Source organism: Perca flavescens, chromosome 9 (assembly GCF_004354835.1).
Source record: "Perca flavescens isolate YP-PL-M2 chromosome 9, PFLA_1.0, whole genome shotgun sequence".
Lineage (NCBI taxonomy): Eukaryota > Metazoa > Chordata > Actinopteri > Perciformes > Percidae > Perca > Perca flavescens.
Genome location: NC_041339.1, coordinates 277,690 through 298,577, shown reverse-complemented (window position 1 = coordinate 298,577; position 20,888 = coordinate 277,690). Strand labels below are relative to the sequence as shown.

The following is a 20,888-nucleotide window of genomic DNA, read 5'->3' as shown; positions in this document are numbered from 1 at the left end:
CTCTGAGGGAGATGGCTACTCACGCGTCAAGGCCTCGTTAGCCAGGAGCAAGCTGCGCCTCTCCCCCTCCATCCTGGTGCACTCGGCCTCCAGAGACAAGGCAAGCTCCTGGCTCTCAAACAGAGCGGTTTCCAGGGACTCCTTCTCTGCTCTGGAACACAGCGGGAAAGTGGTTTAGAGAAAAAAAACACCTTTAAACCACTAGGTGTAGGTCATAAAATTCAATGATCCATCATGAGCATAGTTTCCAAATAAAATCATGTTACTTAAAGACTCTTGTTACATGTGACTTGCTGTGCTTTACATTGGCAGTTGGTCTGACTTAAAAAAACACACACACACACACACACACACACACACACACACACACACACACACACACACACACACACACACACACACACACACACAAACAGAAACACACACTGAGTTGTTTATGATGCTTTTGAGGTGATTTACTGACATTCATTCCTAACACTCTTATGCATAACCATAACTGTTACATGCCTTACCCCAATCCTGACCCTGACCTTAACCAACAAAGGCAGAAACAATTTTACTGTAGCTTGTGCTGAATGCAACTGCAGAAAACAAACTGGGAAAACTAGTTTTAAATCTGAAATTGGTCCTGAACATTTCAGAGGTCAGACCACACAAACAAACACACACACACACACACACACACACACACAGACACCTAAGCGAAACCAGCTCCTGCGTGAGACCACAGGCCCTTCGGTCAGCAGAGTTTAGTTTGACATCCAGAGCAGCCCTGGCCTTGGCCAGCTCCTCCCTGTCATGGGTAGCTCTCCTTAGGGCTGTGGTCTGTGTCTCAAGCTCCTTCCTGCACGCACATAGCTCCTCTGACATAGTCTGCATCTGTCTGTTGACCTGGAGACCAAGAAATTCAAATGAAAAAAATGTCATCAAGTAATTAATTTATACTTTTTGCTTCAAGCTGACACAATTAAGACTTTATAGTAAATTATTACATGCACTTCATATCTATAGTGTGATAACTGTGGAACACATTTTTCACGAGTAGGAGTACAGCAAAAGGAACATAGTCGGTATTGTGAAAATGAACCAAACAACCTCTACATTTTATGCAACCACATTTGCTGTACTCACATTGAACTCTACATACCCCTGTTGTTGCTGTTATGAAGCATAAATTACATTAACTTTAAGCAAGTCATGACAGTGTATAAGAACTGCAGGGCCATAACAAATGTCCTGCCTGAAGCAAAACAAAAATGATTAGTGGGGTTGTGATTCTTTTTCCAGTTACCACTTAAATCACTATGACAATTAACCACAGGACCTATATCTAGCAAGGAAATAATGAACACATTTAATTCATCATTTATTAAACTCCAAAATGGATTATTGTATGAAAGTAGTGAGGAGAGCATTTGCCCTGAGATTTATCTTTAAGAAATTCATTGAATTCAGCAGGTCATTTAAAATGGAAATTGCACTTGAATGCAAACATGATCAAGTTGCAAATGGCTTACAAAATCAGAGTAAAACATTACTTGAAGCATTGACAGTGTCATTAAAAAATATTTCAAATTTTGGGAAATACACATTTGCTTTCTTGCTGAGTGTTAGATGAGAAGATCAATACCACTTTAAAGTCTGTACACTAAATATGAAACTGTAGTCAGCAGAGGATTAGCTTAGTTTAGCATTAAGACTGGAAGCAGGGGCAAACAGCTGGCCTGGCTCTGTTCAGCATATCTACTGTAAATATCATCAATTAATATGTTGTATCTTTGTTTACATTACTCCATACCAAAGTGTAAAAACAACAAGTTGTGATTTTAGGAGTTATGTACAGGAACCATATTTTGGCCTGGCCGGTGACTTCCTCAAGTCTCTGCTGCTTGCCTGGCATCCTCCCTGTGACAACAAGACTGCACTGGCCTAGCCAAGAAATAGTTCCAGCATGTAGCCTCCAACCACAACCTGTCACCTTTACATTACTGTTTGTGAACAGTTTAAACAAACAAAGTATGACGTGTGAATTAGTGAGCTTTACAGCTGCTGTTAGGTCTTTTACGCTAAGCTAAACTAACCGGCTGCTGGCTTTATCTTCATATTTAGCATACGCACATGCGAGTGGTATCGACCTTTTCATGTAACTCTCAGTAACCAAGCAAAGTAGCTTACTTCCCAAAATGTCTACCTATTCATTAATTGGTTATTCTTCAGGTTTGAACCAAACAATGATAAAGCTCCATTCTGAAACAGAAAAAGAAAAGCTTACTGTAAACTGTATTTCCCTGGCCAGTTACTACCACACCATCACACAATGGTCTATAATGGGCCCCTGCAACTTTAATATTTCACTGCAACCAATTGTTTCAAAAGCAACAATCATTGTAATTTGATTTTGAACCTAACTAAAATGAACCCACACTACATAAATATTAGCACATTATGTCGTTCAGCCTCTCCTTAGGTAAATACTAAAGTGGATGAAAAACACCAGTGTAATGGATGTGAGTAGCGCCCAATAAGGGGATGAAACATGAGCTTAATGCAATGGAGGCCACTCCAGGGCTTGTTTTATACACAGGTGATTTATTTTTACAGATAAGCTATCTCAAAATGTTTCGATGGAATTTGTCAAATTGTTTATATTTGGTATATTCTAGCCGAGATCAACACGGATATCCCAGTTTCACATTGAGAACAGATAACAAAACAGGAGAGGATTCTTTTCATTCTTTAGGGGATGAAATACAGAGCTCTGAATCTGCTGAGGGAAGAATGGGAATACTTTAGGTGTTAATTTATTAGGTCTTTTCACTAACCCCCCAACTGGATATTATATGTCTATCTATTTATCTTTTCTAGTTCACATTTGTTCATGAAGATCCCTTGCTTGTTATGTCCCAAGTTACTCATAAAACAGAGTGAGGCTCAAACTGCTCTCCATCTCCAGTTTGAAAGAAAGAAAAAAAATAGCAGATGTGTCCAGTGCCTCCAATACATTTTAATGTGACAACAAGCTCCATGAACCTGCTGAAATAACATTAACATAGGGAGGATGGAGGCTGAAGTGTGTGAATGGCCGGGGGTCTCTGACCTGGGAGTGCTGCTCCAGGTTCAGAGCATTCTCAGTCTGCAGCAGGCTCAGCTCTGTTTCTAGCCTCTGGCCGAGATCCTGCAAGTGGCTGTGGGAGCTCTCCAGGGCTTGTTTCTCAGCGAACAGATTCATCATCTCTTGTTGCACCCGTGCTGTCTCCTCTCTGGATGCGGCCCGCTCCATTTCAGCTTCCCGTCTACGTTTACCAAGCTCTGTCTTCTCACCTTCTGTCTGGAAGGGAAACTAAGTATTTCACTTCTGTTCTGTTGAACTCTGCCTTCAATCAAAGTTACAGGGCAATTGCACAGCTACAGACCTGCAGCAGAATACGATTAAGTTCCACCTTGTCTTTGGCTAAGCCTTCGCTCAGGGCAGCCATTTTGGCCAGCGAATCTTTTAGGGCAGCCTCCTGATTCTGCAGTTTGGTGAGGACTAACTCATGTGAAGCACTCTGCGACTCCATCTGTGGAGTGAATCATACATATTAGAAATATTTATACCCTCAGGGAGAATCTAGTAATACACATCATGCTACCTCTTACAGAACAAAGCAGTCTACCTTGCTGAGAGCCAGAGTGAGGCTGGCCTTATCTTCCTCCAACACCTCCTTCTGCAGAGTGATTTGACTCAGAGCCTCCTTCACTGTCACAAGCTCCCTACGCAGATCTGAGTGCTTTCCTTCAAGTTCCTCCAGACTCCTCTCACTGAAACACATCATTTAACACATACATACATGACTCTATCGCATTGTTTGTTTGTCTCTCACACACACACACACACACGCAGATTATTTATATGAACAAAATCCCTTAACAGCAATCCATCTCCACTTTAAAAGGAGAAATGTTGGTGCCAAACGCCAGAACTCTGAGGGAGTAACTTTTTTGTTGTATCGCATGTCCTGCTCCAATTCTCAGCTAATCAAATTTTTTTTTTTAAGCAAAAGAAACCCTCAAGAAGGGAAAAAAACGGTTTCCTCTTGCATGAGTGCAGTAATGCAATGTAAATCATTTACATTTTCATCCAAATGTCATCTGGGTGCATTGCCGGCTGGAGAATGACATGTGTTACTGATCTCAACTGTAAACAAGCGGAGCTTGAAAACAATCATGGGTGACGGGATGTGTGTTGTGTAATGGTCATTCTCCCTTGCTCGTGTTGTACCCTCTTTGGGCCTCCGTGCGCTGGCGTGTCAGTTGTATCTCCAGATCCTCCCTCTGCTGTCTCAGGAGGTCCCGCTGTCTCTGGATCTCCAGTGATGAACCTCGCAGTACCTCCAGCTCGGCATGCTGGGAGTCTGCCTCCCGCTGCAGACCTGACAGCAGCTTCTCCAGGCTGCCCTTCTCACTGTGGTACACAGCGGAAGAGAAAGAAATAGAGAGAGAGAGTATGTTAAAGGTCAGTTGTTGCACAATGATCATCATCATTTTTATAATACTTAATTTTTCTAAAATACTATATCAACACAGCACATGGCAACATAATAAACACTTCTTGTATAATGTTGAATAAATATTGTTTTTGGTCAGGTTTCAATAAATTGTGTTCTGATAATGATGGTGAAGATTTACTTAATTAAACATTAAACCAAACTATAATAATTGTCATCATCATTATAACATTTGTATTTTTCCAAGAACAACATTTGAGCCTACTGGCACTTTCACAAATAAGAAAACAAACTAGAACATATGAAATACAATACACAGCTGTGCAACTAAGCAACTACTTTTTTTTATCTACAGTCTTCATCAAGCCTCACCACAGTCAAGATAAAGGATAATAAGTGCATGATCAGGGTGTACCTGGAGATAAGCTCCAGTGAGCAGCGATATCTGTTGCTGTCTCGGAGGCTTTCCTCCAGAGCTGTCTTAGTCTCCTGACTTTCCCTCCTTACTTCCTGGATCTTCTGCTCCAGCTCTCTCCTCTCAGTGTCCCTCTCCTGCAGGTGATCACGCAGTGTCTCCACTTGCTCCAGGGCAGCATCCAGACGCCCACGCAGGTCCTGTGGTTAGTGCATGGGTGCATTGATTGTGAGAAAGTAGTTACATATTATCTCATACATACAAAACAGTGGTTCCCCACATTTTCTGGCTTCTGATCTCTTAAAATTAAGCTAATATACAATATATCTACTAATTAACGGTTATGACCTTTGTGTGTAAATGAGCAGTTCAACCACAAAATTATTTTTCTTTCTTGGATTGTCTCATTTAGGCCTGAAGGTGAAATAATATAGTATTCTAACTATATACAGTACAATCATTTTGTGACCTCTCAGATTTCTTTTGAGTTCCCACCCTCAGGTTGGAAGCGACCTTTCTAAAACATCTACAATGAAGAACGTTTTGTTGGACCTGTGTTTGTTTCTGGTGCTTGGACCAAACACTCTGCACAGCCATCAGGGTAGTGTTCCTCAGAGGAGAGCGTCCATGAAGAGGTGAGGAGGACGCACTTTCAGAGCCACTACTGCCATCACCCTCACCACCAATCATCTGTAGAATGGAAAAAAACGGCAATCTTCTTGTATGCTAACCTAATGCATGATCTAGCTCAGTGTGTTGTTTTGTTCTGACCTGGTGAACATGATACAACATCTTTTGTTGGGCCTGGATCTCAGTGTGTAGGACCTCTATCTCTGCTTTATCCTCTGCTCTCCTCGTCTCCTGAGCAGGAAACCATTAAGGTCAGATAAGCTGCACACATAGAGCAAGCCTGACATTCCCCAGACTGCAGCCCTCTAGACAAGGAAGTTGTGGAATTTATCAAACTTGGGGTCCAGACTACAGCCATTTTAACCCCCTCAAACACCCGTCCATCTACCACCTCCCAGGCATGATTACAAAGGTCCCACCATCCTGTCCAGACTGATCTGCATGGCCTTGAGGCTGGAATCCTTCTCACTGTTCTGGCTGCGGAGGTGCTTCACTGTGTCAGTCAGCTCCAGGATTCTGTATAGATCAATATGCATGGAAATAAACAGAGAACAAAATCACACACACACACACACACACACACACACACACACACACACACACACACACACACACACACACACACACGGTTCCCTGAGACACCGAAGATATAAGACCGACATGCATTCCTCCTCTACTAGACCATCAACACTATCATGTTCTCTGCATAGAATAATGAGATTAAGAATGACTTCTGATGAGATCAAAAGCCAGCTAAGATTCAGAATACAAAGGCACTGACATCCCTGCAGTCCTCTGACTGAAGTGCAAAAGACAGTAGTCTCTGAAAATAGCTTGTTGTGCAGGATTTTAATGATCAAAGCCTATGTGAAATTCTGGGGTTCCATATAGAGGATTACATTTGGCTTTCAATCAAATGAGTGCACTGTAGATGACCTCACTTCACTTCTGGACAGTCCTGGTCAGCTAGACCAACCCAGAGACTGTAGAAACATAACTGTGTAGGGCTTGTCAGTGCTAGGTTTAGGGGCTTACTTAAAATGTTCTTAATCAAACAATTGCTTTCATTAGTAATTATTAAGTCCCTAATTCATGGTGATAAATGTGCTGACTTTTCAGAGATAAGTTAAAGGATGAGTTGCCTTAAGTTGAAGTTGGCACTGAAACCAGCATCCAGCGGCCCTTAAATGAAATGCAGCTTTATCTCATGCCATTTTGGCTGCCACTTTCAAAAGACAGGAAGGAAACTCTTTATAATAAACAGACCTAGAGACTTTGAAAATTACCTTACCTGGACTTAAGGTCAACTTTCTCTGCATCCCAGCGACCCTGAAGCTGTATGGCCTCTTTCAGTTTGTCCTTCAGCTGCCTCTCCAGTGCTGACATCTCCACACCACTAGAGGTGCTCTCCTGTGTTACTCTGGCCTCTAAATTCATGCAGGCAACATTCAGCTGCCGGCTGGCAGCAACACACTCTCCACGCATATCAGACAATGTCCTGTTGAACAGAATAATGTCTATCAAGATTTACAGAATGTATCATAACATATGAAAGAACCAAAAGGGTAAGGAAACATGACATGCTGTTTTTGTTAATACAGTTGTGAGCCATTAGTCTAGTTAAAAATGGTCTGTTTGTATTTGAAAAGGTTGGATGTCTGTAATGGTTAAGCTCTAGGATCAGCGCTTACTTTGAAGTGTCTTCGGTTTAAATGACAGTACTGTGTACAGCTGTCTATGAGCTGAGCAATCATTATTAAAGCAAATTGCTCTTCAGGAGTGCTCACAGTTCAACATGATAGAAGCCATGTCTTATAGGGCTCAAGCTTTGTCTGATGGATGATTTCAACAGTGAGGCTAGACACCTTAAGCCATCTGTCCCCCCAGTGAGGAAACAATGAGCAGGGGGCCTGGCGACCCTGTTGACCTGTTCCACTTTGATCCTTGGCTGAGAGAGATGGATTGTGGTTGCAGTCGTGAGTGTGAGACACGAGAGAGGTGGGGGTTCTTGTGGAATTATGAGTCGCTGGAGGGATTCTGGCAGTGTGCCACACTCACCTGTCAGTGAAAGTCCTGAGTTGGGTGAAAGTGTTCCGCAGGGAAGCAGCCTGGCGCCACAGTGTTCTGACACGAGCCTGTTCACGACACAGCCGGGAGGCGCAAGTCTGCAGAGAGAGGCGGACAACAAGGGGACTAGAGACTGGAGAGTGGGTGGTAAGGGTGGCTTATAGCAAATAATGGCACCCATCGTTTTATTGTGATCCCAAACAGATGCAATACTGGAACTGCTGGACTCACACTGGCACACAAACAAATAATTGGATTTCCCTGAATCAACAGATGTAGCCCATTTACAGCACGAACGCCAGATTGTTTGCACAAAATGTTCCTCCCCCTCAGCAGTTGGAATGTTTTCACAGGAAACAACAACTCAAAAATCATAGCAATGAAATGAACAGGGAAGGAGAATGAATTGAGAAAACTGGCTATGAATGGAATTCCTACCCTATGTGAACTCAACAGGAGTTTATTTGCACAATCTCTGTGCAGAAAGGAATAAACTCGAGCTGTCACTGTTGCTTTTCTGACTCAAGCATTTTTGATTCTTCTCACCTCTTGCTCTCTGCGCAGACGGGTATCACACAAGTCAGCGTCCTCGCGAGCCTTCCACAAGCTCTCCGTTAGGCCCTGGTTGACAGTGCCTGCCTGATCCAGTTGTTCCCGCAACATAGAGTTGACTTGGCTGAGGCTGGCACACCTGGAAATAGGAAGCGTTATGACACTGAGACTATTTGGCATTTCTCCCCCAAACAACTGTCATGAGACCCTCCTTTAACCCCTCCACAGTACCCAAACTCAGTCATTCATATAACCAGCATATCACTATTACATCTATAGCCATTAGATCCACCCTTGCCAACCACACTTACAGGGTAAACATGTGAGACAGTTTTATAAGCAATAACCAGTTTGGCTGGTCATTTACAAAAAATGTTACATCATTCTCACACTAAACACACACCCTGTTACAGTAAAGCCTGCCATATTGTTATGTTTGGTTATCTGTCTGAGAGAAAGCCAAGCCCATCTTTGCATGTACAGTAGTGGGATGATATAGTGTTTAAAGGGAACTGATAGGCAGTAATCCTAATAATAAGAAAAAAACAGCGGTGGTTGTAGACTTAATCTCTACATTGCACTTACATTATAAAGTGCTTAAGTGGATAGAGCTTCGTAACTCTGCAGTGAGTGATATTTTAGGTAGTAAAAAAGATCAGGTCTCTGCCATGGGCATTTCAAATAAAGTTCCATAACTATATAAATCATAGGGCATTAAAACCTGGCTTCAGCTGCAGAGGTTGGCCCACACTTAATGTGAAGCATCATTAAAATGCTTTGGAGAAGAGAGCCAACATAGTCCCACTAATTTTCTCTGACAAATTGGATACTGTGATTATCTGCCAAGGCCAGGTTCTGCCTTCTCCCTGCAGCAGGGGCAGGGGAAAACAGCAGGAGAGCTCTAGGAATTGCTGGGAATATCTCTGGTCCACACATTTCTCAGAAGTATTTCGGCTTGATTTCGGCTTCTCAACAAGAAACAGAGAAACAAAAAAGCAAAACAGCTTTATCCATGAATTTATTGCTCAAAGTCTGCATCCAATAAGCAACTCCCTGCTGCTGTAGATGATGTCTGGATTCCAAACTTTGTGCACTTTTTCAAAAACTCCCAAATATGTATTACTTGTAAGAATACAGAAGCTGACACGTTTCTCCATTGGCTGGATAACCTGGCTACCTGCACTGCATGGTATCTATCACTCACCTCTTCTGCTCCTCCTCCAGCTGAGCAGACTTACTCTGGATAGCCATGTTGAGATCCTGCTCTGTCCGCTGCTGACGCTGGGCTGAGTCCAGGTGGGCCTGCAGCTGAACACGCGCGCGTGCACGCACGCACGCACGCACGCACGCACGCACGCGCACTCACACACACACACACACACACACACACACACACACACACACACACACACACACACACACACACACACACACACACACACACACACACACACACACACACAACTACTGGCATCTTGATCTTGATAACGTTTCAGCATGGTGGCAGTAGTTATCTTTTTTTAATAAAGCAACATAATTATAGTCGAAATAATATATATATATATATATATATATATATATATATATATATATATATATATATATATATATATATATATAAAATAAATAAAAAAGCGATATAATGGTTCATTGTAGTTCTCATGTCTCAATGAATTATAACTAGAATTATTTGGCTAACTTACATAACTAAAATATTTGCTCCCATTAAACAAACATGAGTTTAACATTTAACATTGTTTTGAATATTTTTTGTAAATATTGATACATATTGACATTGTGATAATGCTGACTAGCCTCTAGAGGACCCTAGCAGGCCCTTTACACTTTGGACTTGAATATTTATATCTAAGCAATACTGATTCAGTCTAGACGTACCAACAATCTCATCTTCTCAGACTCTGAGGTCTTCTCTAGCACCTGCTCTTCTAGCTCCCCACACCTCTTCTTGTACTGAAGAACCTTGTACAAAACAAACATAAGGTGCACAGTTGAGCCAAAGTAACTTTTATTTTTTATTTTTTTTTAAATGCGTGAATTGTGTGGTCTTTTTCTAGTCACCTTGGTCTGCAGCTTCTGAACAAGTTGGGCTTGTCTCTGCTGGGCCTCCTGGTATGCCTGCAGTTTTTGCCTGTATGCTCTCTCCTTGATGTGCAATTGCAGGGATCCTGGCGTTTCCCTGTCCTGGTCTGAGTCCAGCATCAGCATCTGATCGAGCTGGATGGAGTGGTGAGCATTTAGCAAGTATGACAATGTGACAGGATATTGCACATTACAATACATAGTATACATACACTCTGCATAGAGTTATATGTTTATTACATACATTTGTATAATCTAATGCAATCCTGTCTCCTAGAAAATTACTTTCCCATACAACTAAACTGCATTCTCAATTACGTCTCAAAGGAAAAGCATGTCGTGAAACGGTCGCTGTTTTAAACACGTGGTTAACGTTGTGACTTTAAACAAAACTTACACAATTCTGTTTAAAAAAGGATGATGGTTTGGGTTAAAAAAAAGCATGTATGCATGTTATGAAATTTAAGCTACATACAAAAGTTAAGTATGTTACGTACAGTAGGTTAAGTATGTTATGTAAAGAGGTCAAAGTTTGCTTTTTGGCTTTGGTTTCACGCAGGACACAAACAGCGGCCTCCTGGGTGAAAATCCTTTGATTGTTTGACTCACCAATCCACACTGACCTTCTATCTACGCTGGACTATGATTAGAAACATAATTAATCCGGGACAAAATGTGTTTCCCTTGAAATATAATTAATGCAGTTTCATTGTATAGGATCCATTGCAACAACCCTGAAATAAATCTTAACAAAGCTTATTCTGCTTCGTGGAGGTGAGGTATTGTCATTTATTGCACACCAAATGTGTTGTATTGCATTAAATAATATGGGTTTACTTAACAAAATGGTAACACGGTCTATCTCATCCTAATTATCTGGCTAGACTAATGACTAATGGTTGAGCTAAAGGATATATTTGCATTTAGTCATTTAGCAGTTTTGGTCAACATGTGATTGACTAAACCAATCTAGAGATTCTGGTGAATTTTTCTGCAACAATTTGTGCATTTTCTGCATCAATGTATGGTGCAAATGTCTTTATTTATGTAAAGGACATTTATTTTTTTTTTTTTTTTGGGGGGCAGTTTTGATTATTGGGGGGATTGATACCTCCCCATCCCCCCCTTTAAATTATGCCTATGAGAGATACACAGTATTAATTAAGCATGTGAGTTCCACAAATATGATTTTTTTAGGAGTTTTATTGCTTTTATGATAGCTTGAAAATGACAGGAAAGAATGGAGAGGGGATGACATGGAGCTAAGGGCCACAGATTGGATTCAAACCTGGGCCGCTGCCAAGGACTACATGGGGCGCACAATCTACCAGGTGAGCTAGAGGTCAGCGCAACAGTGGCTAGTTTTAAAAATAGAGGGAGGGGTTACAGTATTAATGTCAGTTTATGGAATGTCCAGTACAGTATGTTTGTATATTTGTGTTTATGCATGATTGCTGTATCTAAAAACAAAGATATACAAAATTCAATTCTAGAATCTCATATCTGAAATCCAAATGTCCTGTAACCTCTCACCCTCACACAACCTAAACTCCTCCTGCATCACCCACTCTCTATCCTGGTGCCAGACACCCTGTCCTCACTAATACAAACCACATGGCCCTAGAGCACTACAACACACAGCTGCCTTTGCCGACTTCTCATTTAAAAAGAGAGGAAGAGAGTGAGAGCGAGGGGAGCCCCCTCCCCTGCAACACACTCCAAACCACCATCCAAGCCCTTCAAATCAACCCTTCGAACCCACTCCCTCCCACCTCTCTTCTGTACCTCATCTCTTCACTGGGTGCTTAATCTCTCCAGCAGTCTCCAAGAGAGCCAGGACAATAGTCTCACTGTTCAACACTGAACCCAGCCACTTTGCCACCATTATTAACACATTTTCAAATGCCCCTTTCAGAATTTTATACTACAAACTACACTAACGGCCATCATGCACTTGGCTCTGTGCTTTTGGTGTTTTACTTCGAGGACCCAGAGAGCACAAAAGCTTCTTTTACTGCCCATTGTTGAAGTGACAGCTTTAGGGACTGAGAAGGGAGGAACAACATGGGCGGAGTGTTTGAAACTCACAGAACGGCAGCAGCTGTGTTTAAAGGGACTCCTGGAAACAGCTGTGTGTGAAGCTGTAGTGATTATGCATCTTTTCAAGTATTTTGGCACAACTATAGCAATAACGCTGACTTACTAACAAGCATGGACTAAATACACCTTAAATACATGGCCATAGCACACATGGTTTATTACAGTACAGCAAATGAGCACACTTTTGCTGTTACAACTTTGGGAACAAATGAGACCATACTGTACTACACCAATGTAACTAATGAAAAACTAAATCAAACTTACACTCATAAGAAGAAAGTCATAAATACAACAGGCAGAGGGAGCTGAGTTAACACCATGGCACAAATTAACCCATTTGGGTGCACTGGTGCAACAATGATCAATATTACCTCTCCGTTAAAATGTACCATGGGAGTACAATATAAACTTTACTAATGCTAGTGTTTAAATAGTTTAGGTAATAATGCAGAATTCAGATGAGGGCCCTTGTCATTTTAGCTGATATTGTACCACAGTTTTGTTTGTATTGCGTACACGCTGCCCACACGAGCACCCGGGCGGCACGATACACAGTCTTGCCACCCGTTTCATGCTACTTCAGTGATCAACAGTTACTGGCAGTAACATACAGAGAGGCATAGCAATACACCAACAAAGGCAATGTAGAAGACTTCTAGCTAACAAGGATATATACAATCCAAGATTTGAAAAAAAAATTGTTTCATCAGGAAGGAAATACCTTCAACATATGTGTTAAGGCCTCAAGGATACACCTAAAATATGTTTTGGTGTGTAACACTGAATGTAAACATAACTAAGTTTATTTAAAAGAAAACTTGACCTTTGGAGTTTTCCTTCAATGCCTATAATGGTGTATATCCCCAAACAAATTAGTAAGTAATCAAACTACCACAAATGATACACTGTACACACAGTAAAACTTGGTCCTATAGCTGCAAACTGCAAACTATTAGTAAGGGCAATGTCATATCACAACCTCTGGTCTGGGACAGAGCTTTCATTTTTTACAATTCTTCTCACTTTGAACTTGACTTTTTGTTTTTTTCTAACTAACTGATTAACTCGGTGTAGTCTTTCTAAAATTAAAGACATCATCAAAACATATATAACAGGGAGATATCAACCTCCCTAGAGCTGTAAGGTCATGCAAATTACACCAATATTGCAGACTTGTTTCTACTGTATAAGGGACATACATTATCCTGTATGTATTTGCCCATATACGTGTAGTTCAGTTCCATCAACTGTCACTGCTGTAGACTACGACCTCCCTAAGTTTCAGTGCACTCAGTAACCAAGTGTCCCTGGCAACTCCTAAAGGTCCCCACCCTGCCCTGTTGAGGTAGGTTGTTTGTACTTTTTAATACATAGCTCAGCTGCAGTGTGTGGGCTTCTTGCCAGCGCCTCGCCCCTACTCCACACACTACAGAGGGGACGCTTTTTTTATTGTTTCTCCCCAGTCAGCTGTAAAGCAGGAGGCCGGAGGCTGCTCTGGATTAGCCATGCTCCGTGCAGGAAGCTCCCAATAGGGTGCCATAACAGTCTGTTGTGGAGACCCCCACCTTCACTGAACTCCCCTATATCACTATCTACTCCCTTGCATCATTTAATCTCATCACCCTCATCTCCAAGTTAGTTTGAGCTCATTGTTCTTCAAAACACACCCATCCATTGGTGACTGTAAAAAGGCAAATAAGAGAGAGGAGTTATCCCAGTCCTCCATCTGCCCTAACTCAGAGGGCTTACAGCGCTTACTAGGGGCCCAGAAGTGTGCTCACTGAACACCACTGCTATTTACGATCTGAATCAGAGTACAATCACTCTCTAGCAGCCTCTGTGGCCCCCTTAAGTGGGCTGAGCCCAACCCCAAAGTTGCACGACTCTTTGAGGTCATCTACTGCCATTTTTGCAATAATGTTCAAGATGCAATTTATAGAAAAACAGCCTATTTTTTCATTCATTTCCAAGTATCTGTGTCTTGAGCCGTGCTTATGTTTCCAAAGTAAACGACTTTTCAGCCTCTTAAAATGTGCTTTGAATTAGCTTTTTATATTTCTTGATATGTATGATTTGTGCCACTCCTTGTATTGTCTCTTTTGATAAATATTTCAAACAACATCAAGGGATAATCTTGCTTTGATTCATCTGCCAACAAGCAACAAGAGAATCATTTTCAAGGCCCTTGTGAAGGCTTTGGTGTTTGGGCCAAGACTTGCTGCCTTGCTCATGTGGTAGATCAAAATCCAATCTATTTCAGTAACCAAGTTATGATTACAATATTCTCTCGCTGACCTAATGTGACAACATTTGGAAATCTGATAACTCACCAGTTTATCTCATGCTTCAACTGTTTTTTAAATGTTATGGAATCAATCAATGTTAGGGTCAATCCTCTCCTGTCTTACAACACTGGCATATAACACTGGCATTGTGGATCAATGCCTGTTTATCTATAGAGATACATTTCCAGGCGTATCCAGCAACTACTCAACATCCCTGGTTTTCTTTGACTCACCCAGGGCAAAATCTGGCCATGAGTGCACAGTCCAGCCAGCATGTGAAGGGTTACAGCTGCAATCGTTTTCCCTGGCTTGGCCTGGGCCCAGAGGCTTAATAAAGGGAATTAATGGAGTGCACTATCTGTCAGATTCCTAAACACAGCTGGAGCGGATGTCCATCGCCCCCAAGCTGCCCAAAAAACGTACTATCCTACTTCAACAACATACCCATTCCCTCTTCCCCTCACATTACCCCCTGAGTGCTGACTCTGTGAAAGAGCCCCAGCTGATTGTGAAAGCTGTTTATGTATCATCACTGATGGTAATTACACAATGTAGGATAACAAACAGGGAGAATGGAAGCGAGGAGAGGAGCTGCTGTGAGTATGTTACCATGGAGTGAACATTTTGGCTATGGGGACAGCTGCTGTGATGGCATACAGAGATACAAGTAATGTGTAAATAAGGCCAAACTAATAATACACGCTGTGTACTCACAAGCATGTGGCTGACTTTGCTGCACTTAACACAATGCCGCTGGCAAGGACAATGCTGTAAAAAACCTACACACACATATGCATATACCAGTCAGTCAGTTTAAGACTTCACGTCTGATTAGACACTCTTGACAAATGAAAAAGAAATGAAAAGTGTGCCTAATGTTTGACTTTAAAGGCAGGTAACATGAGTAGCCTAATGTCAAAAGTTGAAAAGGTTTAATAGAATACTTTTATCAAAAATTCAGCACTGGGATGGGCTTTTAAGAATATTTTCTTTGGGGAAGGTGATTCATTTTTACAATTTCATGATAGTTGAGAGAGTCAGACTTTTTGGCAGCATTCCATTTAGACTGCAGCCTAAATGAATGGGTTTGGGCCAGCAGGAAAAACAAACTGGAAACAGAGGGGGGTAGCAGAGTAAAAGGGGACAGTAACACAATACCTAAAAACAGACTTTAACTGCTCCAACTATGTTTGACAGGGTTCTTAAGCAGTGACCCAGGGGATTCAAGATTTCAGAGGGCACTGGCAAATGGCAGTTGGTGTCAGAAATCCTTCAACAAGAGTTTATCTTTATCCAACAGACTGCTACACTGCAGTATTGTGCAGCCACTCGCTAAGTGTTCAGGTAGGAGGGTATATGTCTATGTCTGAGAAAATGTACACTGGCAGGGCTCCAAAAGCAACACAGAGGGTTCAGAATTCACCCCATCATGTTCTCCAACCTCCTGAGGCCATCCAACTCACAAAGTGGGTCAAGGTTTATCCTGGTTCATGTGCAATTTTCTGGGGTCATCAGAGATCACGCTGAGACACAGAGAAAGGCTTTCAGAGTCCAGGTGTGACTTCACCAGTATTGCGTTAATGGTCTTCTGTCAGGTCAAAGAGACTTAAGGAAATCTGGGGGAAAATGGGGGTTTGGGATAAATAAGTATGTCATGTATTCAGTGGCGGGCCTGCTTTAGCTGACATTCTGACACTATGAGCATCAGATGGATTTTAGAAAGACATTTTTGGTAGTTGGGCATCATATTGTGTATCATCTTCCAAGAATACATCTCAAAGAAGGCAACATGGTTTCAAACTGAAAAACAAATGCTTTAAAGGAACGGTATAAAATCTTTAAAGGAAATATAATCATTCGCTCTCCTGCCAAGAGTTAGATGAGAACATTGATATCACTCTCATGTACGGTAAATATGAAGCTACCGCCAGCAGCCCGTTAGCTTAGTTTAACACAATGACTGGAAATGGGGAGAAACAGCTCGCCTGGCTTTGTCCAAAGTAAAAAAAAACAACACACACTCATCACCTCTAAAGCTCACTTGCACTATATCACATTTGTTTAACCTGTACAAAAAATCCAGTTTAAAAATGACAAATGTCAAGGGGTTTATGTCACGGATGTTGAGTAAGCCCCGTTCATTCCTATGAGAGTTGCTCAGGGGTGCATGAAGCCATCATTGAGCCAGAAATAACCCAGATAATCAGCGCTGCTTCCGCACTGTGCGGCCCATAGAGCAGGCGCACTAGAGACCTCTGCCCGGCCGAGCCGGCTAAATGATTTAATCAAGCACCTCTTCTAGACTTTCCAAACGCTATCAGACTGAATGGCTCAAATTCTGATGTGAAACGAGTCATTTCCGAGAGTTGTGATGATCAAAACAATTTACCAACTGATTTACAGACGTCTCTTTCGCCATATAAGTCTATGGGAAAAAGTATTTTTGGACCAGAGGGCATCAAGTGATGGGCCAGGAGTTGCAATTTCACCATTTGGCCACAATGTTCAATTTGCTTCAAAACACGGAGCCCTTCCTAGGGACCTGGTTAATGTTCAGGACTATTTCTTGGTCGAAAGAAGTGACTTCCTGGAGTCTTGTGGTCAATGTAAGGTTGCCAGGCAACCAGCAGAGACTCCATTGTCACCAAATCTGCTGTCACATTACTAAGCAACAACAGTATGGTCATGTTGCTGGAGAAATTAAAGCCCATTGATAGATTAACAGCTTCCTGCAGCTGGCTTTAATGTTTCTTTGTCTTTGGCTAAATAGGGCAGGGCTGGTTGATATGGCTGACATCAATATTAATAAGAATAATTTTCTCATTTATTTTTAATGTTCTAATATTTTGCACTTCTATGTTCATTGCAACCGACTGTGTTTCACTTCTATGCACTGTATCAGACAAATCTCATCACATATACAAGAAAAACTAGAAGGACTTCACTTAAAATATGTTGGAATCATTAATTGCATGGGATTTAATATCATCATTATATGACACCACTAAGTGCCAATGAACCATTATATTGAATTACTGCCTAACCCTACTCCTGAGATTTGATGGTGAATATGTACTGTCAGGCCGCTTTCTCAAGATCAGGTGAGACATAATGATACGGGCCTCAAAATATGCCGACTAATTAAACGGATCATACTGTATATGATATATTTAGTTATACGATCCCCTCGCCAGTAAACGTTGAGAAGGTTATATACAGGTAAGACTGTTGTGGTTGTATATTTGGCTCTAAGGCATTGATTAGCACACTGCATTAACATCACAGCAAAGCAGCCAAACAATCATGCTGTTCTGCACCAAAAAAATAGACAGGACCTTTCACTGGAAGAGACGAGTCACAACAGGAGTCTTGTAATGAACCTCTTGACTTGTGAGGCACTACCAGAAAAACATTCAGCTGCGTTAACAGTTATAATGTCTGGGATATTTGTTGGCATGAAATATCAGCAACACTTGCTTGTGTTTTTTCTGTTTAGGGCCTTTTTACATATCTAAAAATATCAACAAAATAAATATGCTATATATATATCTGCCAAGCTAATGAAGTTATATTTATAGCCTTGCTTTTAAAATAAGTTCCAAAAGCAACGCAAGCAGTGGGAATTCATTAGATTTAAGCAGCAGAATGAGGGCAGTGTTATCACAAATGGCTGCTTTGTGCACCATGAAAAATGAGCTTTTTCTTCCACAGTCTCAAGGGAGGAGGCCAGTGACCTTCACAATACCCCCCCCAAAACAGCAGTAGCTACACGGAGGGGCAACCATGGGAGGCTATGAAGAGAGACGCCGGTCCTCATGAGCACAGGGGGTCTGAGTCTACCTGAACAGACCACAAGGAAACCCTTCATGAACACACACACACACGCACACACACACACACACACACACACACACACACACACACACACACACACACACACACACACACACATCCACTTCACAACCCCTCATACACACACACACAATTAATGCTTACACAGCACTTACTGTAATATGTAAACTGTAATTCTACAGCAGTTAATTAAAGAAAAATGTATGACATAAATATGTGCTTGTGCCAAGTTACATTAATTAAATCGTGAGTATGTACATGTATATTCCGAGCTTTTGCCTCATCAGTTCTCACTACAGTAAATGCCATCCTATTTCAACCTTCCCACACTGTTTGTTTGTTCAGCCCCAAAAGGCTTTCCCTGCTGGAAAAAGCAGTGGTACACTGATGTTTACTGTAACCATATTCCATTTCAAACACATGTAGCTTTTTGCAGTCAATGCTCTAGTGTGGCTGACCTTCTTAATCTCATCTCCAAACAAAACTGCACATATTGACCATCGACAGCATAACATGCTCCAGCTCCTGTAAGAGCTGCATTGACATCTTACATGATAAACAATGTCAGCCAACGCAGTCTTAGTTAGGAGACGAGAAAAAAGGGGGTTATAGATACCATTTGATGAGGTGGGACTGAGTCATCATCGTGGCTACATATGTTGACTCTGACATTATGTTCATGAGAAGACTACATTTTCTGTATATTGCTGTGCAAATCACAAATAAGTATATGATAATATGTATCAGATGTACTTACCTAGATGATATCCCCTGCGCATCCCAATTGGTCTGTATTTTTTCATTTTTGCGGATTAGTTTTTTCGCCTTTCCGTTACAGAACAAACATTCTACTAGAATAGCATAGGTACAACAAATGCTACAGATCTCAATAATGTTCCACAGCTTGACCTTGACCTTAAACTGTGTCACTCATACCCTGTCTGTGAGACTGGCCTGTTTGACTAGCGGCTGGTCACGGTCCACCTGGCTCTGAGAAAGCTGCTCCCTCAGGGCCCTGCTCTCCTCCAGCTCGCTGACCTCAGAGCTCTCTCCTGGGATAAGGAAACCGATCATGCATACAGAAGTGTCAATCTTACCACATCAGGTATAATGATAACTGATATCCAGCAAGGTAGATTTATTCAAGCTTTCTTTCCTACCAGCTGACTGCTCTGCCAGGTTGCGTGTGATGATCTCCCGGATGCGGGTGGAGACAGACGTGACACCAGACCCCTCTCCATCACCTTGAAGTGTCAGAGTCCTCTCTCCTGAGCTGCCATCAGAGTGAAGCAGAGACTCCTCCAACTTCTACAATCATACCAGTCACACCAACACAGCACATAACTGAGCAGCAAACGTCAACATACCAATGTAGGAAAAGCAAAAAGTGAATGAATTCCATTTATGCTAGCTGCCTTAGTTCCAGGGTCTTGGGTTAGGGTTAGGGGGTTAACTGGCTCAGACTGTCATGGTTTACTGGGACACTTAGTTAATAGAACAGAGCCATTGTTATTATTATTACTATTAGAAATAAATGTCACAGTTCAAATGTAATTGAGTAAGTACTTGTACACAATTATTAGCATCAAAATATATGCTACTTTAAGTACCATAATTATGCAGAATGGCCCATCTCACAATAACATATACTTTATACTTGCATACTGATGGGTAGTTACTTTCGTTGTTAAAAGAAAAACTTACACAGTACTAAAGCTCAGTAAATAAATAGATCATCTAGAAGTTGGGATGTTATGCTCCTTTACACTTCTAAAAGTACTTGTCTTCAGAGGGACATACTGTACTTTGTAAAAGTGTCGTCCGTAAAAAAAAAACATGAACGGCTCTACAGTGGTCAACAGGCTAACAGCTGCTATGCTACCCATAGATATACAGATATACACATATACATACATATATGCTATGTTACCAACCTGAATCACAGCCTCCAGCCTGGGGGAGTGGGCACCTTGGTCCCGTTGAGAACTCATTGTAAAAGTGGCCCAGCTTTAACACACACAAAGCTTGCTGTAATGTTAGCTTGCTATAACGTTAACTCAGGTTAACTCAGATAGATGGAAGTCAAATGTTGAGTCAAACAAAGCACAAACCTAGCATGTCATTAAAATATGTAATAAGAAATAAAGAAAAGTCGTACGGAACTTAAACCTACATAAAGAAATGGCTAGAGAGTAAAGAAATCACTGACATAACTAGCTAGAAGCCAAGAAACTTTAGGAGCAGCTGCAGGCAAGTAGTAGTCGACGTTTCCCAGGTGACCACGCGCTTCCGGGCCGTTGCCGTAGAAACAGAATGCAGGTTTGGGGTGTTACCATGGTGTTTCCATGGCAGGGCAGACGCCATGACGGGTCATCGGTCTTCCCAAACAGGACTCAGATC

At 41.7% G+C, this 20,888-nt stretch overlaps 1 protein-coding gene across 1 annotated transcript in view; it reads right to left on the bottom strand.

Annotated features, from left to right (window-relative positions):
• Positions 1 to 20,748, bottom strand: part of crocc2 (ciliary rootlet coiled-coil, rootletin family member 2) — a 31,596-nt gene extending 10,848 nt beyond the window's left edge. The window contains exons 1-19 of the mRNA XM_028588510.1: positions 20,423 to 20,748; positions 19,649 to 19,796; positions 19,425 to 19,540; positions 10,231 to 10,386; positions 10,048 to 10,131; positions 9,356 to 9,459; positions 8,146 to 8,290; positions 7,591 to 7,697; positions 6,824 to 7,030; positions 5,952 to 6,048; positions 5,674 to 5,763; positions 5,455 to 5,592; positions 4,903 to 5,102; positions 4,262 to 4,444; positions 3,657 to 3,801; positions 3,414 to 3,560; positions 3,098 to 3,328; positions 698 to 891; positions 24 to 151 (exon numbers count right to left, since the gene is read on the bottom strand). Of these exons, the coding sequence (XP_028444311.1) occupies positions 24 to 151; positions 698 to 891; positions 3,098 to 3,328; positions 3,414 to 3,560; positions 3,657 to 3,801; positions 4,262 to 4,444; positions 4,903 to 5,102; positions 5,455 to 5,592; positions 5,674 to 5,763; positions 5,952 to 6,048; positions 6,824 to 7,030; positions 7,591 to 7,697; positions 8,146 to 8,290; positions 9,356 to 9,459; positions 10,048 to 10,131; positions 10,231 to 10,386; positions 19,425 to 19,540; positions 19,649 to 19,796; positions 20,423 to 20,479 (2,677 nt within the window). The 5' untranslated portion in view covers positions 20,480 to 20,748. The remainder of the gene's footprint in view (positions 1 to 23; positions 152 to 697; positions 892 to 3,097; positions 3,329 to 3,413; positions 3,561 to 3,656; positions 3,802 to 4,261; positions 4,445 to 4,902; positions 5,103 to 5,454; positions 5,593 to 5,673; positions 5,764 to 5,951; positions 6,049 to 6,823; positions 7,031 to 7,590; positions 7,698 to 8,145; positions 8,291 to 9,355; positions 9,460 to 10,047; positions 10,132 to 10,230; positions 10,387 to 19,424; positions 19,541 to 19,648; positions 19,797 to 20,422) is intronic.
• Between the last annotated feature and the right edge of the window lie 140 nt (positions 20,749 to 20,888).